The following is a 27586-nucleotide window of genomic DNA, read 5'->3' as shown; positions in this document are numbered from 1 at the left end:
CCACACTGACTAATTCTGGTATATGGATGCCCCTTACTACTCATTACTGCCCTGCTGAGCAGCTGGTAAAATAACCAACGAGACTGAATGGAGCAGGCATTTCATTTGTCTTCCGTCCTCCTGCAGTGGGTGAGATATAAGAGCAAGAAAAGCTGCTGTACAATCAATGAATGTGAAAATATTTTGCCAGTTAACTGTATGTTCCCTCCCAGGGGTGTGCAATGGTTGCAACAGCCTTTGAGATCCATTTGCTTTAATTTGGTGGGTGTGCCATTTGTGAAAACCAATACATCACTTATGAAAACCCAGTGGAACTGTGATGTAAACGTTACAGTGTTCCTCACAAGCATCAATATGCTGTGGAGAACATACATGGCTTGGTGACCATCATATATATACTTAAGGATCCCCTCCTGACATGTATTATGATATATAAAAATGCTTTGCTGGGAAAAATAATGTGTGTTAGATATGATTTTCACGCATTTAAGTATAATTATCCTGTTAAAATCCTTAAAATGGCATCTACTCCTTCTCCCTCATTAAAAATTCCAGAACCCATGAATATGCAAATATTTTTCATTTTAAAAGTTTAATTGTGGGACACAATATGTCTCCTATTTCACTGAAAAGTCCATTCTCAGTGTATGTGCACTGGAGGCTTCAAGTTTCCACATCACGTTTGTGTAAGTTGTGTACTGGATCACAATTGGCTCCTAACTAGTTATAATGTCACAAATTGTGTTTATTGGCCCACCCTTTAACATCAGACTTTAAACGAACACAGAGAAACTTTCTACTTCCAGCAGACGAATGTGAGAACAGCCCTCTAGCATCAAACTCTGCACATACATCATTCTGCACAGTGACGCTCAAACATCCAACAGTAGGAACAAGGAGAAAAACATATTTTGGAGTGGAGGGGGACTTGAAACATTTGCCTTCATTGAGAACTAGAACTAGAGCAGAACTATCCATTAGCTATTATTGCAGTTTTATACAACAGTTAGTTCAGGCCAAGTAATTTGATTGGATAAGAGGCTTTCCATGAGAGCTGATGTAGAATATAACAGTACTGGGACTTTTAAATAAACTTTTAATTAAACATGTATCCCTCTGCTTTACAGGTGTTCTAATGACTGTTAATTACATTAACGGTTGTTACCTAGCTAAGATTGTAACAAACTTTGTACTATACAGATGAACATATTTCCACAAATAACATTTGAGTCAAATTATGAATGGTCGTCAGAAGAGGACGAAGGAAAGGAAAGAAGTCTGGATGCTTCAATGCAAACCTCCAGATGTGCTCATATGGCATCAGCTGACATAGATAAGTTAAAGAGCAAAAGTGAGGCTAACACTGTAAGGCAAACAACATGGGCTTTGAACTGCTTTCAGACTTGGCTAAATCTCAAAAATATAAACATCGACATTCAGTCTGTTAAGAAGACTGAGCTGAATACAGTCTTGAGGCAGTTTTATGGATCCATCTGGACAACTAAAGTGGAGTTCTACAGCATCAGCAGCTACCTTGGACTTCGGGCTGGTTTAAATCGTTATATCAATGAGCCTCCGGTTAGCCGTTCATGGAATTTAATGCAGGACTCAGGATTCATATCAGCTAATAATGCTTTCAAAGGTGTTGTAAAAGAGATTAGAAGGGTAGGGAAAGACGAAACAACACACCATCCCCCAATTTCACCTGAAGACTCTATTCTGCAACACTAAGTCCAGACAATCCGAAAAGTTTAATGAACAAGGTCTGGTACAATATTCAATTGGACTTTGGACGCAGGGGTAAAAAGGGGAATCGGGATCTCAACCCTGACTTATTCATCATAAAACGTGACGAGAATGCAGCAAAGCATTTCACCATGACATTCAACGACGAAACCGAAATCATAAAGACCTACTGGAGAGAGACAGAGAAAATCGGAGGGCCGCTATGTTTGAGGGGCGAGGAAATCCCCTCTGCTGGGTAGCATCTTTTGAAAAATTCCTGAGAAAAATTCCGCCTGGTGCAAAAGCCCTCTATCTGCAGCCCAGGAGGGTAACAGCTCCGACAGACAGCTTCTGGTATACCGCCATTCCCCTGGGAGTAAACCTGCTGTCACAGATGTTACCCAGGATGTGCAAAGAGGTAGGGACACACACGTCTTACAACAACCGCAGCCTGAGAGTCACTACCATACAGAAACTGTCTAATGCGGGACTTGAGGCAAGGGAGATCATGTCAGTGAGTGGGTATACAGAAGGTGAGATGCTTTATATAAACATACAGAGACTACAATGTGAATTGTGATATATAATGAGTCACTGAGCATAAAAAATATACAGATAAACAAAAAACTTGTTTGTCTTGCAGGTCTGAAAAGCTTGCTAAAAAGTTACAGGACACCATCCATGGAGAGCAGGAGATGATGGAGCGACGCACTGTCTGATCAAGCTGTTAACTCATCAGAATCACACATGCCACCAAAGTGACTGTCAACAGACTCTTATTTCACTGGTTGCACAATAAATGGAAATAGACAGATAAATGTACACAATACAAAGTATCTGGCCTGCAGTAATGTGTAGACCTCATGGATGTATTATAAGAGCTGGATACCAAACTAAAAATGGCGCCCATTCAGTCCTATAAGAATTGCTCAGCTGGTGCATACAACAAAAAAAGTTTCTAGCTTCTGGGTTAGTTTCCATGTTGTGTGGCCCACTGAATATGCGCAGCAGTGTTTCCCCCCGCTGGCCCCGCCCTCGAGTTCCCGCTTGGCCCACAGATTTTACGTTGTGATGACATCACAGATTTTCAAATCGCTTTTTTCAGCTCGAGGAAAATTTTATGAATATAAAACCTCCATGGCTCAAAAATGGATCAACAGTTTTACAGACGTCTCATTTATAATGGTGGTCTATGGGGAAAATGGTTTTTGGTGGGGATTTTTCACTGCAATACCATGAGTGGCCACTGGGAAAAATTGGCTGCAAGGCTGAGCAGCAGCGCCCTACCCAGTTCTTATTATACATCCATGGTAGATCTACACAAAGTAGCAAGCTAGTGTGCAGGAAAATGTTTATGTGTTGCTTGGCAACAGTCCAGTCACGGAACCATTTGTGTTGGCGGAGCCAAATAAATGAAATCATAATCAGTTCTTGCTGAGAATACCTCTATAGTTGCTTGTGTTAAGCATCTATTACTTTACATTGGCATACTGTAAATGGGAAAGTGATCATTTTAAAAACTACAATCCAAAAAATCACAAAAAGCAGCCTCAATGATTACCATAGAGTCCAATCAACAATCTAAAATTATACATTTATAGGACTGTAGACCTGCATTACAATGTAATATACAGGGGAGTATCACTTCTGACAAGAAACACAAATAGAGCCCCTGTTACGCTACATACAGCTGTGAACTTGGCACAGCAGGGTGCCATTTAAATTCACATTTATCCCAGCAGTAGGAGGAACAATAATCTGTCATCATAGTTATGTGTTATTCTGACATGCTGATACAAAGGCACCTCAACCGTAATGGCACCAACATGTACTGTGAAATAATTAGCAATAACTTTTGCCAAGACAATTACACAACAAAATTTTGGCAAGTTACCAGCTTCTTCTGTGTTGATACTGATGCTTCGGCTTGCCATCCATTAAATCCACATAACATCATTTTATATTCTACTCATATTGCTCTGTTCTTTATTTTTTGATGATTTGTTCCCTATTCTATTCACACTGGTACAGTAAAAGGATACCTTTTTAGATTATTGTTATTCAATCTAAGGACCATTGTGCCTGCATGGGGAGTCTCGATGCTTTGCTGCGGTGAAGGACTCACTAGTAGAAAGGTGATCAAAAAAATCCATAATCTCTTTTCTTTGCCCTCAAGGTGACATCTGTTTTAAAAGAACCCTAATCTGGGCTGATATAAAAAGACTTTCAAAAGCCATTTCACTGGCTTTTGTTGAACTTCCTCTGGTGTCCTCTGTCCCATAGAGAAAAAAGCAGAGCCAATGATTATGTGAAAAGGTTCCTCTGAAGCCTCCACAGCTGAACCTTCACCCTGTTTTATGAATATCATTATGTCTTTTATACTGACAATGACACAAAATGCTCTAATCTACAATACTTACGTAAGCTGCAATGCTAATCACGATGGTCACTAAGCCATTCTTTGCCTTCTCTGGTACTGTCAGTCACTTTATCCCTCTTTCATCCCTTTGGTGTTTCATAATAAAATCAAAATACTTCATTAACATTTTGAAAATTCTAATTAGCTCAGAAGATGTGCACAGAATGCTCTGAATTGTTGGTACTACTTTTAGTCTGAGCGCAGCCTCTGGTATCATTGTGACCTGAACAGACAGGCTCCTCTTTGCCTCAATCTGTGGATAAGAATGGCCGCTAAACACTGACTGCTCCGAATGGCATACAGTCGCCGCATCCCTGTCCCCATCCCGAAGCCAGCTGGTGCCCCCCTCCCTGCCTGTTCCTTTGGCCCCCCTCCCACCAGTGTGCCACAGCTATCTCCCAGTATCAGCTGGAAATGTGATGGATGACAGGTGGAGGGAGAGAGAACAGGGCTCCTCAGAGCCCGTCAGGCCTGCTCCCACTACCCATTAGTCTTCCATTTAGCCCAGCGCTGGGCCAGCCACCCTGATCACACACACACTTTAATTTTCTGGTCAATGATGAATCCCTAACCTTCCTGCTGCAGGATGGGCCTGCAAGCTCCTCTCACAGGAGAGAAAGAGGCCACCATGGTTCATGTCTCTCAGTCTTTAGCCACTCAGACCAACCTCTTTGCTCTGCTTCCCCTTCCCCACTGTTAGATAGTGCCTAATGCTCCAAGAGGAGTTGTCATATTCTCAATGTCTGTCTAAGCTAAATACATACTGCAGAGGACATGCCTGCTCTCTGCGGGAGAACACATACTGTAGAGTGCACTGTAAAGAGCTAAACCGCAGTGAAACAAGAGAGCGATTTGAATTTTTAATGTGACAGTGAGAAAGTTGGGGTCAGCTCTTTTACTGTGTTATTTTCTCTTGCTTTGGTGCCAATGGGCTTGTCAAAGAGTCCTTGCAGCGGAGCAGCACATCTCTTAACAGTCCTGCTGGAACTGTAATTCTGCAGCCTGTTGGGTAAACCGTAGGTGCATTGATTAGGTCTGGGAGATCAAGGAGGGAGAGGCAGGCAGAAAAGATCACTGAGGACCTGCAGAGAATTGATTGGTTGTGCCGATCAGCCCCTTCTGCAGCCCTAACAAGGCCCAGACCTCTGACATCTGCCCAGGAAAAACTCATGTTGAACACAGAAACATTGACATCGAAGGCGCCAAATGAACAAGTAAAGGTTGTGACCTTTGGAAATGCCAGACAGTTGAATAACATAACCAAATTTGGAAGTGCATGTGAAATGCCAGAGTACGGCATCTGAGTGGTCAAATCCCTAGGTGTTTGAATGAGAGTGAGATGGGCAGTAAATGTTGAGCAGAATACCTCCTGTAGACTGACAAACTAAAAGCATAACATTGTTTGATTTGCAGTCAGAGCATATGTTAGCATTATCGAGATATGATTTAGTCGTGAAGTACAACATCTCCATCAAATCAGTCATTGAAACAAGAACCCCAAGCTCCATACTGTAAGTGCAAGCCAAATATTACATTATCCCACCGCAACTTCCTGGCATAAAATCTAATCTATAAGTCTTTTCACGTTTTCCTTTTACGAGAACAGGGTCTCCTCAGGTTAATAACAGTTTCTTCCTAAGATTATTACAGGAGGAAGAGGATGAAATGTAAAGAAGCGAGCTGCATTTTGATAATGCAGAGCTCTGCTCCATTTCCATCTAGGGCTACATGGCTGAATGTGAAAGGGGTTTATCAAAATCGTACACTTGACAAAAAAAGAAATGGATATGTTTTCCACACATTCATACAGATACCGTAAACCCTCCTTGATTAAATTTCACACAAACACATTAAGAAAATGTGCAATTTCGCTCCTTAAAAGTGGAATACCCTGCTTTTTTTCTCATTCAATGTGTTTCAGTTCTTTTCCATATCAATTCCATAAGTACACAGTACTGTACGTTGCTACTGGAAACAAACATATGCCCAGGACGGTGCTATCTGTAGGCCTTTCCAGACAAGTACTTCCCTCCGGAAATGTGCAAGTCATATTTAAAACAGACAGTCCGTGTTTTTACTTGCAATGCAAGGAGAGGATGAAAATCCATCATTACCCACTAATTCAACAGCATGTGAGGAAAAGAGGAATAAAATGAGAAATCAAAAGCCCTTTGCTGCAATGGTAGTGGCTTGGATGCTGTCAGACTATGTAAAACAGGCAGCAGAAAACTATACTCCAAATATAATTAAAGACATACTTTTCAAGAAAATTTACTTGGAGGGTTATATAGTCCTTCAACAACTACTAGTGGGGTTACTGACGCCTGGGAAAGACTTCCCTAGTGCTGTAGATGGTCAGCAATCAAGCTGTGAGAATAAACAGTTTGTCATTTTAATCACAGAGGCAGACGAGTGTGAACGCTCTTCTTCCTTGATGACATTATTTCTCAAGTCACTGCTGCTCTCCAGCGGGGCTGCCACTGTTTTGAGGAGGAAAAAGGTTATAGATTTGCAAGCGTTGTGGCTCTATCAGCAGCGGCCCTGTCATGTTTTTACAGAGTCAGCATGGAGCTTTCCATAATGGAGACCTATGTCTGAAAGCCAAAAAGAACTCTCTTTTTTCACGATAGGTGATTTAACAGAGGTAAACACAACAGAATATAGAGATATTGACACAAGAAAAACATCACAAGAACGACATGTCCCAACAGAGAGAGGGGCTTATGGGTAAGTTGCATCAATACAGCAATAGAGGAGAGGATGTACTGCACTGGAGTGGTTTGTAATGAGTAATGTAAATCTATATTGTGTTAGCACACAGCTCTGTAATAAAAGCCTGAAGATAGAAAAGCTGCATATAGTATGAATCCTAAAAGAAAAATACAAAATCCATTAATTTCACAGTGTGCAGGTTTACACATATTTTTCATTCTCCTATACACCTGACTTGTGTGAATTTGAACTTTGTCCAAACGCTTGCCTTCGTTAATAACGAGGCAGGAATTATTTTTAGGTGTGGCTCTGTGGATGGCAATGTTGGTCAATCATTTAGGTCCAGACTGAAATATCTCAACAATCATTGATGGATGGATTGCTGTAAAATGTGCTACAGATATTCATGCTGTCCCGAGACTTTTCATCTAGCACCACCAGCAGGTCAAACTTTTCACTTATCCAATGAAATATCTCACTATCTACCAAACCCAAATGTGTGCAAAGGTTACATTCAATTATTGAAGTTGTTGTACTGTTAATTGTGTAACAAGCCTCTGTTCAGGTGGCTGTTTCTAATGTTATGACTTAGTAAAACCGAGCAATGATGTTGGTGTCTTGAGGATTGTTGATGTAAAACTCAGGTGGAGACTCCCCCAATTTTTCTTGGATCTGTTAATAGAAATCCTCAGATGCACTCTGGTATGTGAAGTTCTCTCAGAGAGGTTTTAAGTGTTTCTCCTCCTTTGCCTTCATTGTGTTCTGTTAGCATTAGAGTGCAGGCAGGATTATCCCTCACTGATCTGGTTTGGAGGTCAAGGAGCATTTCTCATTTTATGCAGTCAGGTTAAGATTGTCAGGCTGTCTATATATGATCGGAGGTCGAGGTTGCCACTGGGTCAGGGCTGAGTTTAGCTCAGTGCCAATATGTCATCATGTATTTCACATATAATTTTATAAACAAGAACCATAATTGTTTCATACACAAGAACTGTTAATATCAATATGAACAAAAGCTGATACAGAGATGTATTTTAAAAATAGATTGATAATACATCTCTGAAAACTCAGAGAGGCTATTCTTCTGTGCTTAAGCTTCATGTTCAGCTGTAATATGACTTAAAATTATGTGATCTTTGAGCCCAGTAGTGAAGGATAAAGTTCAAGTAGTTTCTGCAAGGTAACACAGAACACAGCTGCCTGCTGCAACTGGAAACGTTGGTATGAGAGCAGTTTTGGGAACTAGAAATTCAAAACAAAGAGTTGAGTCACGTGACCCATTGAAATAGTGATTATAGCTGCTTTAAGTAATGTTTTCAATGTTGGCTTTTACATGTAATTGAGCACTTGTTTTACTGTGGTATTGCCACTTTTACGTTTACTGTAAGTAAAGGATCTGAATTATTACAATTAATAGTGAGAGTTTCTTTTTCTTCAACATTTTGTGTTGTTTATGTTGTGGTTACTTGAATACTTATTTATTCATTCCATAGAGTTGTGCAGTGTTGAGTTTGAAATCTGGAAAGTTGCACTCCCTTGCCTAAGCTTTCAGTACCAGTGCAACATCATCAGACAGCGTAGAAACACTGGTCATGATTGATGGTCAGTCACAGGTGAAAGAATAGTTCTCAGAACAATGACCCGTTTCACCTGTGGCAAGGAGATGAGTCGGTAGCTATGGAAACAGGAAAAAAAAAATACCCAGTATGTTTGGATTTACAAGTATTTGGCATTTGTTTTTAATTAAAAGGTTTGAATTAACACAAAGGGTTTACTGCACCCTAATTAACATATGAATGTGGATATGGGCACATTGTTTCAGGGCCACTACATGATGTTGTACAGTAGATCTATACATATACAGTAGAAATTGATGTATTTCTGTTGCATAGTATAATACTTAAATCATGATATGCTTGTAACCACCATTACACAGTAGCTAGGGAGGACTAAAGGGAGGGAAAATTCTGCCTATTGTATAGAGGTATAATGGCGCTCTGCCTGAAACCATTGATTTGTTGCAGGTCTGAGGGGGCTGGGCTGCACTGGGGGACTGTGATCACAGGGGGCTGTACAACAGTAGCACTGTCTGTGGAGAGCAGAGCTGTTGCTAGGTACACATTTTACTGTCCTGATCCCTGAATGCAGCCAGCTAGAGATGCACTAGATGACACACAAGGTAGGGATAAACAGAGTAAATCCTACATTTGAAGTGGTTTCCAACAGGGTTTTTCACAGAGGTCATCAGAATCAGGACAGAGATTATGTGTAAAGTGTTAGATTGGCAAGGCAACCTGTAGGCCAAAGAAATCCAACCTGAGGATCATGAAAGGGTAAGAGAGGCACATCATCTCTAAATACTAAAGCGCTCCTGCCTGAGCAAGATAAAAATAGATGAGTCATACAAACTTATACAACAAAATGTAATGGTGAACAAAACTGTGCAAAACTATGCTGATTTTACAGTCACAAAAATATAACCTATTATATTGAGGTTAAAATAGGCAAAAATAAATGTAATATGTCCCTCTTTGCCTTTTGGCTAGGCTTCCAGTGCTTTTGAGAATTTAAAATTAATAGAGAAACACTGATTACACTGGTCCCAGTTGAGCTTGTGTCTTTGGGCTTTTCACACATTGCACGCCATTATGCATCCTGAAAGGCCAAATCACTAAGTCAAATTTAAATAACAGGACAGCCATGGCAAGGAAAATTAGAACTTGGAATTGCAGACATTTGTCTTTTTAAGCTGTCTGGTGGCGAGAATGTAGCTCTAAAAGTATTTGCATTATTTGGGAACTAGTAGGTTGAAAAACTTGTGAGGAGGGAATTTCAAATGTATAGCACTCTCATCTGTATATGTATAATCTATATTCAAATGCACATAATCGCTCGGATGTAGCTTAAAGACTTAAGAAAGGATTAAAGTAAATAAATCTGTTTACAGTGTCATGATGTTTTTAGCGAAGCTAGCAACAAGGCTCCTGAGTTGGTGGTTTGTCAGTCAACCACTTTTTTCCAGACTGAAATATTTCAACTATTAGATGGACTGCTGTGGAATTTTGTAGGGACATTATGGTGCCCAGAGGATGAATCCTAATGACTTTAGAGATCCCTTGACTTTACTCTAGTACCACCAGCGAGTCAAAATGTTCTCTTGGATTCACAGATTGGCATAAAATTTTGTACAGACATTAATGGTTCCCAAGCGATGTATCCTAATGACTTTAGTGATCCCCTGACTTTTCCTCCAGCGCCACCATGAGGCTGACATTTGTGGATTCACAGAAATGTCCACTGGATGGATTACCATTACATTTTTTGCAGACATTCATGTCCCCCTCAGGATGAATGTTAATCACTTAAGTGATCCCTTAACTTTTCATCTAGTGCCATCCTTAGGTCAAAATTTAAATATGTTCTATGCTTTGGTTTATGACTGAACATCTGCAAACCTAATGACATTCCCATCAGCAAGACCTGCACTTTGTGATAAGTGCTAATTAGCAAATGTTAGCATGCTAACACGCTAAACTAAAATGGTGAATATGGTTAACATTATACCTGTGCCAGCATGTTGGCATTATCATTGTCAGTATGTTAGCATTTAGCTTAAAACCCCACTGTGCCTACAGCCTCACAGGGTAGCGAGTATGGCTCTTTAGTCTTGTTTTGGTTCACAGATAAAGGACAATGACAGAATGCACAAATATAGACATTCTTGCATCAATCTTCACTAGAGATAACATCTTGTCCTGTCAGATTTCATTACACATAAAAAAGAACTACAGGCCACCTGCAGATTTTTTCCCTAGACAGGACTGACAACACCATGTAAAATGTAGTTCATATTCTTAATGAGCAGATGGGTAATAAACAAGTGTACAAATTGTTTTGTTTTGATTTGAGAAACTGTAGCAGGCAGTTTTACAAGCAGCTGTTCTTCAACAATTACGTTTTTTGTTGTTACGTTTTATTTTCTGTGTTGTTAATATAATAAAAAAAAACAGATCCACTCATCATGTGATAATTTATGTGTGGTGGAAAGATCTTTTTATTTGAGTCTCTTCTCATCTGGATGTCATAAAAATTGAGGAGTGAGAGAGCCCTTCAGACTCATGTTTCTAACTGCTGACTACTTTTTATTCATTTGCCATAACAGCAAGAATGCAACTAACTGATATAATTAGCCAGTGTCAGTGAACAAGTGGCTACATGTGTCAGAGAAGATATAATACAACCAGTTGTAGTGCCAGTTACAGAGTTTTAAGGGCACATTAAAGTCAATGAAAATGAATAAGGAAACCATTCAATTTAGTCTTATTGTGCTCCGTCCAAGAAACAGCATTAAATCATATCTCCGTACTTCCCGAGTGCTAATAAAGTGAGCATCATTCAAGGTCTAATGGACGACATATTCAAACTGAGCCAAAGAGTCCATGTTTAAGAGTCGTCTATATTTCTACGAGAATCAGGAGCGATTTGGATGGATGGTTCTTTTAATATTTTTAAAAAAAAACTCTACTTCTGCCTTTCTGATCTATATCTGCTTTACTGTGGTACATAATTGATAAAAACAAAGATAAGTGTACAAAAATCTAGATACGTCAAACTATCATTTGTTTTTTATTTAAGAATGCTCATCTGTAATAAGAAGCCCTTCATAAGAGAGGGCAAATGTATAAGGAGATGGACAACTATTATTATTAGCCCGGAAGAATCCATAAAATACTGACCCTAAATTAAACATGAAACAGTAAGGGTCTAGCTTAGGGACTGTAATTAATTAGAAGAAAAACTCTTTGATCATGTTTATGCTTAGAAGGGAATAATAGTGTGGGGGGCAAAAGATAGTGTAAGTAAAAGACTGGGGATTGAATAAGATGACCCATTAATTAGCACTGAATAACAGATGAATTATTGTAATTTAATTCAGTCATCCTACAAAGAAATAATTACTGTTGCATGTATAATGTAGAGAGGGGGAAATGTATTGTGATCTCCGAGGCACTGATCTTGTCAATATATTCATCAGTGGTGAGGGCTTGGCCTCTATTAGCCTTCAAACAGGGTATTTGATTGTGAGGTTCAATGTATTTAATATTCGTCAACATTCAATTAGCATGCTAATCTTACCTGTAACAGTAGACCACGGTGGTTGGAAATCTAATGAATGGATGAAACAGAAAGATAAACTATCTATAAAGTAAATGTGATACAACTGGTGACCGCAGATGCTCAAACAGATGTTAAAATCAAAGAGCAATGATTATTCACCTACCTTTTTAAAAGCCACGTTTCAGTTCTGAGCGAGCGATGGGATATTTTGAGCAGATATTTTAGCAGTAAACACGCAAATAAATTTACTGAGCATATACTTTCTCCTTAAAGTATAATTTATGTGCCTGCAAAAAATATTTCTTCTGTGCCCAAAATGCCACACTGCATGCTCAGGATTGAGGCACGAATATAATTCCATACAAACACTGGGATGAAATTAATTAGTAATGGTTCTAGGTCTTAAACATACTGTATCCCTCAATGTTTTCCTCTGTTCACTCAGTTTGTTCAGTGAGCTTTAAATTAGGAGAAATGTAACCACATCTGCAACTACACGGAACAATTTCAGTCAGTTTATGATTGTAAGGCTGCAAAAAAAGTCTTCACAAAAAATGTTCTTAGAGAGCAGCCAGGGACGTTTTGAAGCTTGTCATTAAATTCAAACTGATGCATGTTCTCGCAACTCTCCCATGAACACTGACATCTTATATCAGTATGATTCAGTATTTCCTACATTTAATGGCCTCTCGTGCATTTACTGTCTTGACATTGTATCTTATTTCTTCTGTGTTCAATTTTGTCCCTCTTTTTTTATACCAGATGGACATATTTTATTCTGCATAAAAGAAATTTAGATTTGCATTGTTTACTGGGATGTGAAAACTACTGAATTATGTGCATATTCAAAAACACCAAACTAAGACTTTGAAAACGTCTCATCAATTGTTCAGAATTGAGACACAAATATAAATCTCATATGTCTGAATGAAAACATTGAGCTGCAAGGGAGAAATAAAACCCTCCTGATGAGTAAACAAGCAGTATAATATCTGTGTTACAGTCTAATTGCATATGAATGCTATTCCTGGGTGTGCAATAGTGTATTTTCACTGAGCAGGAGCCTAGGCTTATGATAGGACCCCCCCCCATGGAGCTGAGTGGGAACTAGATGTGGGAGCCTTGCTCTGCTCTATTACAGCGCTGCTGCAGCTCTGTGTGCTCAGCTTTTGGCAGCAGTGTTTGTTAACGGGACCTCAGTCAGCTACTGGCAGGGCCACACATCTACCAGCTAATAAAAATGTAACAAACATAATGGGGAAAATTTAAATCAGCAAGCTCAACATAAGAGACATCAAGGTTTGACACCTTGTAGCACCCCCCGCACTGCCTTAATGAAAACGTGAGGAGACTCCTAAAAACAAAATAGCTCTGCAACATTCACAAGTGCTGTGTTGGTGTTTTTTTTTTTTTGCAGGAATGTGTATCATGACATCCAGGAGGGCTCCAGAAAGTCTCTTGCTGTTGACACTATTAGCCACTTTAACAGGGAAAGACAGTTTGCTTTTGAAATTCACAAGTAATCTTCTGCAGGATGCCAAATCAAACTGAAACTTCTCACATATAAATAAATATAAACAAACTACAAAGACATTATTCATAATGACTAGGAGACATCTGACAAGATTTATTTAATACATGTTCAAATCTGCTTTCTCAGATATGTTTCTTAATCATCTATATCTGCTCCCTGGAGTGCTTCTTTCTCCCACTTTCAAATGTAGGAGCTGTTTTAGGAAAATAGCTTATGGCTTCAATGCCAATGAAACAACAAGGCATTTTCTTAGTCTTTCATCGCATATTCTCCCCTGCAGAAGCACCCCAGTGGCAGCTGATTCTGTGCCTGTTTATAGCCAGCGATGGCAGCTCTCAAATGAGATTACAATATAATACTATACAATATTATAATGAATCAGATACGAGTGTGACCACTGAGTTGATCTGTGTATTGTGGTCTTATGAGAAGACCACAATACACATGTTCTTGTCAGTTTCTCAACCTGGGTTGTTGTTATTCATTAATTTCCACAAAGTATTAGTTTATTGGGACTTTTTACCACAGTTGACATGCCTCCAGCCATGAGTGGCCAGCAGCTACAAGCTTGGAGCTGAGACATCATGTTCACCCCTCACTTGTTTATATGACTACCCGTAAGTTTAAAGCAGAGTTTCCCAAACTTCCTTGCTGCAGACCGGTACTGGGACACAGAGCATTTCCTACTGGCTGCAAGGAAACAATATGATTCTGCAAAAAAAAAGGCTGAATGATACTTATATAACTTTATAAGTTATCATAGACTAATCTGCAGTAATTATCTTGAACTAAGCACATTCTGTGTTGCATTATACCTCATAATTCCCCAAAATATTTATGGATATGACTTACCAGATTTTTAATAAAAATAGGTTATCAAGGTAGGCCACTAAATGTTTGTATTTTTTATTTAGTAAAAAACTAAAAGGAAATACAGAGCACATAAAGTTAAGTTTTGGTTTCTGTTTAGAAACTCATAAAATCCAGAGAATCCTCTCATATCAAAGCTTACTTGTGTTTTGGGAGAATAAACAGAGCAAGATCATACCTCAGCCAAAAAAAAAACATACACGATTTGCTGACAAGCATGTAGCCTCGTGCAACCAGAATATGTGTCCTAATGTCATCTTCCAGTGTTCGTACTAAAGTGGTGTCAAGAAGACTTAAACTCTGGAATTACAAACCCTCTGAAATGGTCAGCACTGCTGAAATGGTCGGAAAGCCCTGGTTTAGAGAACACACTTGTTTGCTTGGTGATTCTGTTGCTGTGCCAGGTCAGAAATGAAGAGCAATTCAGAGAAATGTGTTTGTGTGAAAATGGTCACTTGTCCCATATGTGTCACCACAGTTAGTGTAGTACAGTAGGAGCAATGATATTCTGTGCAATTCTTTCCAAACAGCATGCAACCAAAAGTAAATAAAAATATCCCTCTGGTTTAAATATTTAAAATCCCAGCTGTAAAAACAGCATCTTTGTTGGTATAAATGTCTGTGTTGAAATGCCTGTAAAGTTAGATCAAAGTGGAAACACATTTGAACCTTCTGAGGACAAAACATTTCTATTCTATCCCAGCCCTGCTGATATTTTAGGCCTTTGCTTCTTGCATACATTAGTCGCTGTTGTCCATCAGCACACATAATGAAGCGTAATGGTGGATAATTTGTTCACTGATGCACTGCCTTTTAAAGATGATTCCATCACAGTAGCTCATACAGTGCTTTTGGTATTCACAGTGTGAGCTCAGCACTCCTGTACACACATGCAAACACATGTGCACAAACTATTCTGCGCACATACAAACAAACACACACGGACACACACATGCATACACAATGAGATTGCAAAAGGCTGACAGTTTTACTGAAATCTGTTTGCAAACAAACGTTTGGTAGAATGTTCTCCACGGGAGGCAAACGATTAAACAAACTGCATGCAGAGGACCAGCAGTGTTGAAACACACGGACAGTCATGGAAGCATACACACAACACACTTGCATCTGCCACACATCTGCATCACACACAAGGACACACAAAGAGCATGTTAACCCATCCACATCCTTTTATTACACACAGATGTATAAAAAGTAGATGAAAGTACAACCACAGCAATAACAGCTGCACTGATGACAACACTGAATTTTGTGTAATTGCAACCAATTTTAGTCCAATCTTTCCCATTTGAGCGCCTTTTAAAGGCAAGGCAAATGACACCCAAGGGAGCAAGATCAAACAAAGAATTCTTAGGGGGCAATTGTAAGAACTAAATATATGGCCTCAAGCTGGAAATGATCATTGATCATGACACACTTGATATTGCAAAATAAAAGTGCTGCACAGATGTAATACTGTGATGAAGATGCAAAGCTCTTACTGTAAGGCATAAAGTAGCAGGAATTTTAACTTTCTGCAAATCTTTAAATCAGCACTATATGTGCAACAAAGGTTTTCAGTGTTTTGTTTTGTGTGTGTGTGTGTGTGTGTGTGTGTGTGTGTGTGTGTGTGTGTGTGTGTGTGTGTGTGTGTGTGTGTGGCTGAGCACAGTCAGAGAGGATAATGTACATGTAATGACCCTCACTGTACAGTGAGTCCTGCTGTATGGCAGCACTGCACCAAGACAGAAAATAGAGCAATTTCCTTTTGTGCTCTGGGTTTTCATTTTTTATGCCACTGGAGACTGCAAGAGGAAAATATCTTTTAAAAATCATTTCCTTCATTGCATTTGATTTGCATATGAACCATCTAATGCTGAGAGATAATAATGAATTATCAATGACATATAACAATCTAAATTGCTCACACAGTGATACCAGAAAACATATTATAATAATGACTCCAGCATATACATTACTTGCATATTAAATTTAATGGCATTAAAGTCCTAAGTGCCTTTTCGATGTCTTCCCCTTCATTCGACTCCCTTGCAACACTGCAGAATCTGCTGGTGTGCAGAAATGTCTTTATTCTTTGAAGCTATTACAAGGAGTAACTCCTGCTCATGATAAAACAGCCCTACAGTAGACTATGATTTGATACTGTTTCTCATCCAGCACAACAAAGCAGAGAAATATCAAAGCAGGAGTACAGCAAAGGACTACATGTAGAATTGCACCACAGAACACACTGCAATCAAAGAGTTAATCTTGCCTAATCCAGTTTTGTTCAAAATAAATTACATCAAGATGATGTCGTTTGATATTGAAAACACATTTCTAAATCATCATCTAGATGTTATATATTTTATGATTTCCAGTGTCTTTAGTATCTCCACGGAAACTCTCTAAATTCACATCACCTTGTAATTAAATGTCTAAAGGATTGTATATAAAAATGAAACATCTGTTGTATGTATGTGATAAACTGCTTGATAATGTAATGACAGTTTGAGACAAATAAAAATTGCATAAAGTATAATGCAAGTGGAGGCAAATGCACCGTAGGCGGCGCCAATTTAGGCGTAGACATGTCGGCATGAGTTCAAGGTTTTTCAGCTTTAGTGAAAATGTGTATTATGACTCCAATTAACGGACATACAGAGATAAGAAGGAGGAAAATAGGGAAAGAAGTGTGCATTGTTGAGATGAATCAGAGGCTAATCTGTAACAACCCTGTTTCCTAGAAATTACATTTATATAGTAACAATTTGTTTTCCCAGTTACGTACATGACAAACTGTCTCCATTATGTTCACATGAGATGGTTTTTTTTGAGTAAATAAAGCGTTATATTTATGCATCAAGTCATATGAGTCATATGGAGGTGGTCAGAGTGGATGCTGGATGTACAAAGCTCAGGAGGACTCTGATACCATAGACTGGGGTCAGGTCAGGTTGAGGCAAAAAAAAAAACCCCAAAACCCCCCCAAAAAAAACATGTTGTTTAAAGGTTTGGGAAAGGTTTTAGTTGGAGGTAAATGATAATAAAGTGAACACGTTGAGTGTCATGCTTCAAGTACCTCTTGACTTTTTAATATCTAAGACAATAATTTTTCTCTAACCTTAACCAAGTGCTTTGAGTTCCTAAACACAACTATAAAAAAACATTAATAATGCTATAGTTGATAGAGTGGATATTTTATTGCAAGAGAAGATATTTTAGGGAAAACAAATTAAACATACTGTGTAAGTGAGTGAGCATTTTGCAGAGATATGCTCAGTATGAATAGTATGACACTTGGCAGATATCGTATATTCATTAAAAACCTTTCCTCACTGTGTTGATGAAGCATCTCTCTCAGAACGCAAACATAACTTCTAGAAAACAAGGTTGGGTCAGACACACAGATCCTGACACATCATTTTTTATTTAATAAAACATTTTTTATGATGTTTAGGATGTGTGTTTTATGTCAAGCAATGTGTCCCACATCTGCTTTAAAATCCAGTGTTAAGCCCTGCAGGATTTGTCCATTATCACTTGAAAATGCTACAACTTTCCTTTTGAGGTAATAATTAATTAGCCAAATTGACTATAATCAAGCCGCTACTACATCATTATCAGCTGTTGCACATGTGCACTGTATGATGAAAACAGGTGTAAGTGATGTCCAGCCTTTATAGATATGGTCTGCTGTATGCAAATAAAGTAGCACTCTCAGAATGTGCTCACTGCAGGCAGCTGTAGAAAACAATTAAACAAAACTCACTAGAATGCAACCAAACTGGTTTAAAATATGTTATTAGTGTATGTTATTCAGAGATAGCCCCTCTCTGTCTATGTGAATTTCTGCTACTGTCTCCCATAATCACCGTGTCACACTGAGGCACCGCTCTTCACAGAGAAATAAGATGAAAGGTAACAAACACACAGACATTAGATCATACCAAGGTCCAAGGACATATGACTTCCTGAAATGGATTGTCATCCAATGGGCAACCGCAGCTAGGGCAAGGTAACAGGATAATAACAAATGCTGTCACAGTTCATTAAAAAGAAAAAAAAAGAGAAATAAGAGATAGCTTGTATCATCGAATTAAAATAAGTTTGACTTATAAACATTTGCTGAACATTGTCACTCTTATTCCAAAGTACCTTACACTATCAGGGACATGTTTTTGAACATTGGTGATCCCTCCACCTCCAATTTTCACCTTAGTGTCATGCAGGTTGTGGTGATGATGCATCTTTAAAAATGTAAAAATAAACATTCTTAACCACAAACCTAATAATCTCTGTTATATAATTTAATTTATACAGATTTCTCCTTCAACTCACATCTAAATCATGTCTCTCCAGTGAATGATGGCATATCAAAGGCAGAGGAGACAGGAAATGGAAATGTACTCATATGTTAGGATGACTCATGATAGTGACTAAAAGCAGCATCTATTTAATGCCCCACACCAAAATCCCTCTTAAATATGAGGAAAGTAAACTAAAATAAGAAAAACTTTTCTGTTTCTGAGTGACACAGCCTATTAACGCAGAGGAGGTCAAATCAAATCAGAGCCCATCAAATTAAAAGTAACATGTCAAGACAGAATATACCCCAGCAATGCGTACCACGCTGGGCATCCACAAAGCAATAAATTGGTCGGATGATTGGCTATTAAAAATATGTGAAATTAGCTTTCATTGCATAACATCTATCACAGCATGAGCCTTTCAGTATAATGGATGAGACGAAGGTGAAAACTGACTTGTAGAAGAGGGAAAAATTACTGAAAGGCTCACTGGCCATTTTAATTTCTTTTTAAATGTACTGTTTTTCATCCACTTGTATAAAGAAAGTGAGGATTTTAACAGATATGTTGTTTACACGCTGAATACAGTGAAAAACTACGAAATGGAAAATGAGGAATTCGGCCTTGGATTTTGTTATTAAACCAAACTGGGGATCTAATAAACATTTAAAACTAAAGTAGTGAAAGGTCTGTTTGACAGATTTCACAGGATCATAAGCTCATCCTGCATTCAGGGCTACACAGCCAACAATGGCTGACACAGAAGTGTGTAGTACACAGATGATAATGATGTTGTGAATATAGAGATCAAAGTCTTCTCGCTCTGGTGATTAAGCGTCCTAACAAATGCATGTATGAGGACAGCCTTATCACCTAGGACCACACAGAGGCCTTTCCATATCTGTCGCTCTCAGATGGCCAACCTGCGCCTGCCATGTGCTACGCTGCCAAATAAAAGCACCACAGGCATTGCCTCTGTGGCCAGCCTGGCCTGCTCATTTGACTGATGAAAGAAACCATTCAGAGTTGCTCAATTTAGAAAAAGAAAAAGTTTTGAATGTCTTATCACTTCAGGACAACTAGTCCTAATTAAATGAAGCACAGGGAGGATAGAAATCTGGCAAATTTGTTTGGCTTGTTAAAACTTCACAGCTTTTGTGAACTTGTTTACCTTGCCTCCAATTTTCAGCCTAAAGCACACACACTGTGTGTCTTTATTGTTAGCTAGGAAAATGATCTTCATTAGTACACAACTGGAAAAAGAAAACAGGAGTGGAAGGGCTTTACATAAACGTTAATATGTCTCATTTTGAAATTGCGTCTGTGCTTTTCACCTTGCCCAAGCAGGAAACTCTCCTATTCAGCATACAGCTTGTTTTCCCTTACGCGGGTTGACAAATTGGTTTGACCCCTTATTGCAGCATCTCGTAAGGTTTATAAATGTTCTGAACCAGTGTGATTAAGATCGGCTTCAGTCATTACACTAATGGACATGCATTTTAATTAATGACATCCTCATTTGCATTGCATGTTAATTATCTAAATCATTTTGTCTCATCTGTTCACTGTAATTACTACCTATCAGCAGCTTCACTGAATCAAGCCATTTCCATGAGATAACCCTTCTCTCCCTCTATCGCGCCATGGAAGACATGCTTGGTTATATGACTGAAGTTATGATGTTTAAGGTAGCAAGATAAAAACAAACAAAGAACTTTATAATCAGGTTACTATGGAAATGGCTCTAAATTTTTACAAAGCACAAAGAACTCGTATATAATATACACCACAAGTTTGGTATTGTTGTTCTGTTGATATGTTGATATAAAGTCACAAAGCATGATATTCTCAAGTCAAGGATGTGATGGTGCTACATGTTAACAATACACGTTAAGAATATTTGTGGAGGACTGGTTGTTGTTCCCTGTGAGAATGTACAAGTACATATACTGTATGTGAAGGCTTCTTTTTATATGATTTTATATGAAATGCTTGACGAAGGACGCTTCCGTGAACTTTGCGCAGCTATTGAAAACATTTAAGTGTTGCAGGGCTGATTTCATGACAATGACTCATCACTTATTCTCCTACGCACCTGTCTGAATACAACTGATGATAAAGATCACTTTTCCAACTTTCTTTTTGATCAGTCTTTTTGAATGTCTATAAAGTCCATCAAACAATAAAGGTGTTATCATTCACCTGTGTTTTATTTTAGTCAAGAGACTTCACAATTGATAATGTTTTGATCAATGGTCTCAATGCAGCATTGCAAGAATTACTGTTCACCTTGTTTAACAGAGAGCATTTCTGAGCAAATCAATATTTTATAACCACTCAGTTATCTGACTGCAATAAGAAAAATTACGTCAATGAGAAAAAAATGTCTGTTCATAATGAAACAGAATATAAGTGACCATGGAGAACAGGAAGGGATAGAACAGATGTTTAGTGTGTGCTAACGGAAATTTAAAAAAAAAAAAAACGTGGTGTGTACATAAATCTTTAAGGACAAATACAGAATATGAAATAATATACAGCTGTCAGACACTGGCTACAGACTTCTACTGTCTGACCCTGGCAGAGAAAGTCTACAGCCAGACATGACATGGAAGAATAAAAAGTAATGCGTTCTTACCTGAGAGTAAACATCTCCACAGGAGAGTAGGCTGACACTGTGATAAAAGCAGAGACGGTTTCCCTCTGTCTCATGGGTGTGGCTGGCACCATGACCATAAAGTTATTATCCAGCCTGTGTTCAGCGAGGGGGGGAGGAGTGGGGTTCTGGTAGAGCCTCACACCGCCGATCCTCTTCAGAGGTGTGGAGGTATAGGACCCAAACAGCCCTTCCTGGCTTGAGCGGATGAAGCTTTCCTTCCTGGCCTCCTCTGAATGGCACTCCCCTGCTTCCATGGACTGTAGCATATAGTAGAGCTCCACTGGGGTGCCCTCAGACACTTCGAGGTTCCTCTGGCGTCCTGGCACTACGCTGGGTGGGCTGAACCAGCTAGCCAACGGCTCCAGCTCAGCCACACACAGCCCCAGCTCCCCCTTCAGCTGGCAAGTGCCACGCACCTCCTGGGTCTCATGGAAAGCAAACATGTGCACGCAGGGCAGCTTGTCGATGGCACTGTAATCGTCCCAGTCTCTGCCTGCAACATAGAACAGAACCTGGACTTTTGGCTTAGCCAGGTGAATCCTGTTATTCATGATAAAGGTCTGCACCTTCCAGTTGAAGGTAAAAACAGAGGAAGCAGGAAAGGTGCCTGGGCTCTGTAGGAGCTCCAAAGGGACAGGCTGCTCCACAGACAGAGGCCCATAGCTAGCGTTCAGTGAGGGCAAACTTCTGGCCTGGTAGATGAAGAAGGGCTCAGTCCGCGACAATAGGCTAGAGTTCCTCATGAAGTCCTGGTTGGTTTCCTTCAGGAAGAACGACAAGTCAGCGTTGAGCACCTGGTAGTTGACAGGCAGGTATGTGGGGATGGAGGAATATCTCGGTAATCCCTCTAAGACTCGACAGTTGGCTACTGCAAAAGAGAAGAGAAGAGTTGAATCAGGACAAGCTTTCAGTGAAACTAGAAGCTAGTAGCCAGTGACAGCCATTTGAAGCAGTAAAATCCCTCTATGTTGAGCTCTGGTGCTCTATACTGATCGTATTGCGTTACATTCATTCGTCACATATGTTTTCATGCCCTTAATCATCTTTGACTTTGTCCATACACTATGTATTGTTGTTGGCAATGGACATTAGGTTGTGAGAATGTTGCAGGTTAGTTCCCTGAGTGTTTATCTAGTGTAACTGTGAAAAGTATAAAACACATCAAACAGAAGGCCCACACATCTGGAATGATGATTGTGACTAATATATTTTCCATTGCCTGGTCCTCCAAGACATTGCATTCTAATTAGAGTTGAAACAATTAACATTAACCAAAACCCAAACCAAAATGTTGAAGCTGGAACCAAGTATGTTCACTGCTTCCAGCTTCTCAAATTAGAAATTGCTCCACATCATGAATTTAATTTTGAGGGTGTTGTGGTGTAATATCATCATATAGTATCAGTTATGGCTGGGTATCAAAAGCCATTGCTGGATCAATTTGTTACAGGGCCCCAGGGGAAAAAATTTGCAGTGGGACCCCTTTTGACCACCCACTCTGTGCATTGTTTATGTACCAACCAATACTTCTATGATGGAATAATACTACATAGCCGCAAGGTTTCTGAGTATTTGTATTCAAATTAATACTGGAACTGACTGAAATGTGTCCGCACCAAATGTCAAAAATGGTCAACCATTAAATGTTGGCACTGAATCCTTAGCATTTGTAATCCTGTTTACTTATTCTTTGATCAAATAATTCCTGATTCTAATCACAACTTTGGCAATTTTATTGTATTTAGGCAAAGTTCTTGCATGTCTTTTTGTGCAACATTTGAGAATTTTTGCTTTTGAGGGGGAAAAACATGTCTATATTTCTCAAAATAAGGTATTAAAAAAAGTGGTTGGTTGGTTTTTGTATCACATTTACATTTGTATAAGTTCTGATACCCTGGTATCCCAGTGTTGCATACTGAAGGTTTACAGCCACTTCAACATGTGTATTATAGCAGTGAGTGGACTAAGAATAGTGAGGTAGGCTGGGACAAAAGACAATATTTCTGCTGCAAGCAGGAGTTTTCAATCATGTTTAGATGTATAGACAACTGGTATGACTATTAAATCAACTAAATATGTTATCATAATTAAAAATTTAGCCAAAATTAGCCCATTTAGCCCAATTACAATACAGCCCACTGTGCATTTTTGCCCTCCAATGTTCAAGAGCAAAAAAAATCATGTGCTGATACAACAGACTGGCAGTTCCTTTGTTATCACCTATGGCCCCACTGGTTGAGGAACTGCACAGCACACACACACAAAAAAAGATTTTAATCACAATGAGAGTGGGCTTTGACCTTCTTCTCAAGAGCAGTCTGCTGTGTGATTATACTCCCACACCACACTTCCATCTTCATGCTAGCTGCCAGAGGATTTCTTTCCTCTCATCACCTGTGTAAATCAATGTCCTGACGGTTTACAAATCATACAGGGCTTTGTGAGTCATGGTGCCCCTCTTGACCTCATTGCTGTCCCACTGAAGGATGCAAGGGTGCAGGCGAGCTGCAACCCTCAACCCACAGGTGCAGCATCACTGCTACTCAGAGCATCAGTTAGCTGATTCAGAGTAAACACCCTGATTCAGACTCTGGCTTTATTCGACAGGGAACATAGACTTGTGAGCAACAGAGTACCACAGAGCAATTTGTATTTTTCCTGAACAAGCAGGAGTTCTGTGCTGTTTGTTGGGACGAGGCATTGTTGTGTACGCAGTGTTACGCTGCTGACAAATGAAAAGCTTGATAGTCCAGCAAGAGCAAAGCAAGACAGAACAGTCAGGAACAAAGTCATCCTCTGGTCTCTGGGTAGTAATGTTACCACTGTCATGTATCAAGTAAAGCCAAAGCAAGTGCTCTCTCCACAGGCTTGAGCACCTCACTCTCTGTGTTGTAATGTGATTTATTGTCTTCACAGCTGACATAAAGGATTAAAATGTGCTCATATTTGTGCTTATACACACAAGCTGGAAAATAAGATTGCAGGCTTAGACTACTGCTCACTCCTTATCAGTAAATAATGAAATAAATGCATTACATTGTGCAGCAACAAGAGGCAATTTTAATATTTTTGGTTACAAAGAAATAAAACAATTACATTTTGAGGGCAAAAACTCTTTTATCTGTGTGAACCAGAATATCCACTATTCAGGATGTGACCCCCGAAAAATTGTATTACAACTGTAATGAAATTCTTAAAGGTTGGATGATTTTGTTAAAACTCTGCAAGGCTGCTCTGATCATATTTTATAACAACAAACTAAAAAAAGAAAACATGAATACAGACAAAATGAATGAGTTTCCAACTGTTTGCAATTACAATGCAAGGCGCTCCTGTTTAATAAAATCATTCTTCTGGAATTTGTGTGGGCTATCTGCAGCTGTGACCCCTATTACTGTCCCCAACATTCTGACCACCAGCAATTTTACAGCTATGCATCAGAAACCAGACATGATGCGACTAGATATTTGGATGACACTATTACAACCTTTCAGGTAGATTCAGTGGGGCGTATAAGCATCCATATTACAAAACCTTATTCAAAACTATACAGAATTTCCTCTGGTTATAGTGTCCCTTAGGCCAGTTATCACTGTATATAAGCAGCGTACTATAATAATGGTGTACAGCAAAATTATCTTTGTTAAGGGAGTTAAACATTTTGGGAAATATGCTTGTTTGCTTTCCCTCCATGAGAGTTAGATGAGAGGATTGATATTGCTCTCATTTCTGTGCAGTAGATATAAAGCTACAGTATATCCAGCGGGAGGCTGGTTTAGCATAAAAAGGGATTAGAATTTGAAATTCAGTAATTACATTACAGTTACTGATCCCAGTACCACTCTGTTGTTTTGACAATGCAATTGCCAATTGACTGGTAAGCCTACATTCAGGAATCTCTTGGTTTGCTTCAGAGTGGGAGTGTGTGAGCTCCATTTCTAAACGTTAATACATAAGATGTGTGAATATTTTGGTGTGGAAGATTTGGAGTTGTTTAAAGACACATGTGATGGAGCTGTGCTGAGTAACAAAAGTAAAGTAACCAGTAATGTATGCAATTACTTTTACTGTTGAGAAATTGATCATTTTTTCAAGGTAACTTGCCTAAAATTGGTAGTCTACTATTAGAATTTACAGTATTTAATACCTTTAGTTTTCATCAGCAGTCACCACCATATCAGATCCACTCTCAAGTCAACCTTTGTCAATTACAAAAACCTGTCACAATGAGTTGTGTGATAGTATCAAATGTCAATTGTCTTAGCAACAATAAGTGTATTAATAACTGCAGTTGTACTGTAGTAGTTGATGTATTAATAAGGAATGTTAAAGTATACCACATTTGCTTATCATATTTCTTTAACAAAAGGGGGAAGATGAGGGATTAAGGAATACACATTACTTCCAACTGGCAGAGAAATGCAGAGACAAAAGAAAAATAATGATAATTCAACTGAGAAAAATGTCTATTTCAGCATACACTTCATGATGCACATCATGTATAATTAAATTTCCCTATTGTGTGGCATTAAATTGTAAAAGGATAGCCAGCATTATGCTGAGCCAGATAAATTCAAATGTTTAAATCTCTTCATTTCCAAGTTTTAATAAAAAGGATTTTTCCCCTCTCTATATGGAAATGCTGCCGAGGCTGTGTTTTCCTCATGGAACAGCTGTCAGGACCTCTCGCTGATGAGACCTCAGTGATTGCAGCACACCACAAATACTGAGAGTGTATGTCGGCACATAAGTGATTATTGTAAGGTTTTAGCCACACTAGCTGGGTTGCACTAGGGATTATAATGTCAGTCAGTCAATCTGTGTAATCTGTGTATTTTAACAATTATTGGATGGATAGCCTTGAAATATAGTACCGATATTCATGTTCCCCACAACATGAATTGTAATCACTTTGGTGATCTCCTAATTTTATCTCTGGTGCCAGTATTAGTTAAAATAATGTGTACAATACTTTGGTTTATGACCAAATACCTGCAAAACTAATGATATTCCCATCAGCCTCAGCTGTACTTTGTGTTTACTGCTAATTAACAAATGTTAGCATGCTAACACTCTACACATAGCTCAAACCACCACTGTGCCTTAAACCTACCTATAACCTATAAAACCTATAACTAAGATATGTTGTATTTGGATGACGTGTAAGGACTTCACACATTCTGTAAATATAGTCCCACTAGGACTTAACATGCAGAGACTTTAGTGCCGGCCAGAACACAGCTCTGCTAAGGAAGTTACAGGTTAATCACTGAGGTCAAAGGCACACTGGCAGTATTAAATGAGGGACGGGCAGGGTGTCTACTTCACATTTACTTGCTGTGACCAGATTTTCCCAGCAAGATTTCACACAATCTTAAAATCTTTTGGAGTAAATGTGTAATCTCTGTTAGCACTGGTCTATTGTAAATTTAATCTAGATTCTAAAGCAATATGCATACAGCATGTAATAGCCTTGCAAAATATTTTAGTTCCAATTAGTTTGGTTGTCACTTAAAAATATCTGATGCCACTCTTGCACATACAGTCAATTTAAGATTTCCAGTTTCTGAGGTGGCCATTCAGAAGTTTTCTGTCAGGCAAGGCTAGGCAGAGGTGTTCAGGGAGAAAGGCATGTCCCAGATGAGTGCTAACTAGCCAAGCAACACCCCTCCTATACCAAGCCTCATACAGGCTCACTCATCCTACCACTGGGGCTCCACGCAAGGTTATGTAGAGCTGGAATAGGATTGGCAGAGCGAAGATCAGCCTTCACACTCACAGAGGCCGAGTAAATGAACAGCCACAATAGAGGACACCAGGGAAGGAGCGACCACGTTCCTGCTGTCCACTCTTGTAATAATATGGGTGGACACAGAAGTGAATGGCTGTCTAGGTGGCTGGCTGGTCGGTTGCCCGTGTTTCTGCTTCATCACACATGTCAAGACAGACAAGAAATAAGGAACAAGGGCAGAAAGCTCAATAGGAAGTAGCAGAGGTAAATGAGAAGCAACAATGCAATAGAGAAGTAATAGAGAAAAGGTTGCGTGGTGTTTCTGTAATTCCTGGGGATTCAGATTTTTTTTAATGATCACTCATGCAAGGTTTACATATGAAACACTGGCAGTCTGGATGTGTTTTTCTAGGAACATGCAGATCATATTGCAAAGCTGACAGAGAAACGCTCTTTGTCAAGGTCTACGATTACACTCCCTTTGACCCTCATCCTGACTCTGAATCAT

At 39.1% G+C, this 27586-nt stretch overlaps 1 protein-coding gene across 1 annotated transcript in view; it reads right to left on the bottom strand.

Moving 5' to 3' along the window:
* si:dkeyp-14d3.1 (transmembrane protein 132C) overlaps nt 1–27586 on the bottom strand; it is a 118649-nt gene that overhangs the window by 73304 nt on the left and 17759 nt on the right. The window contains exon 2 of the mRNA XM_042421345.1: nt 21327–22215. Within this exon, the coding sequence (XP_042277279.1) occupies nt 21327–22215 (889 nt within the window). The remainder of the gene's footprint in view (nt 1–21326; nt 22216–27586) is intronic.

The sequence above is a fragment of the Thunnus maccoyii genome, chromosome 9 (genome assembly GCF_910596095.1).
Source record: "Thunnus maccoyii chromosome 9, fThuMac1.1, whole genome shotgun sequence".
Taxonomy (NCBI): Eukaryota; Metazoa; Chordata; class Actinopteri; order Scombriformes; family Scombridae; genus Thunnus; species Thunnus maccoyii.
Note: the sequence above shows the minus strand (reverse complement) of the source record. Positions and strands in the feature narration are given on the sequence as shown.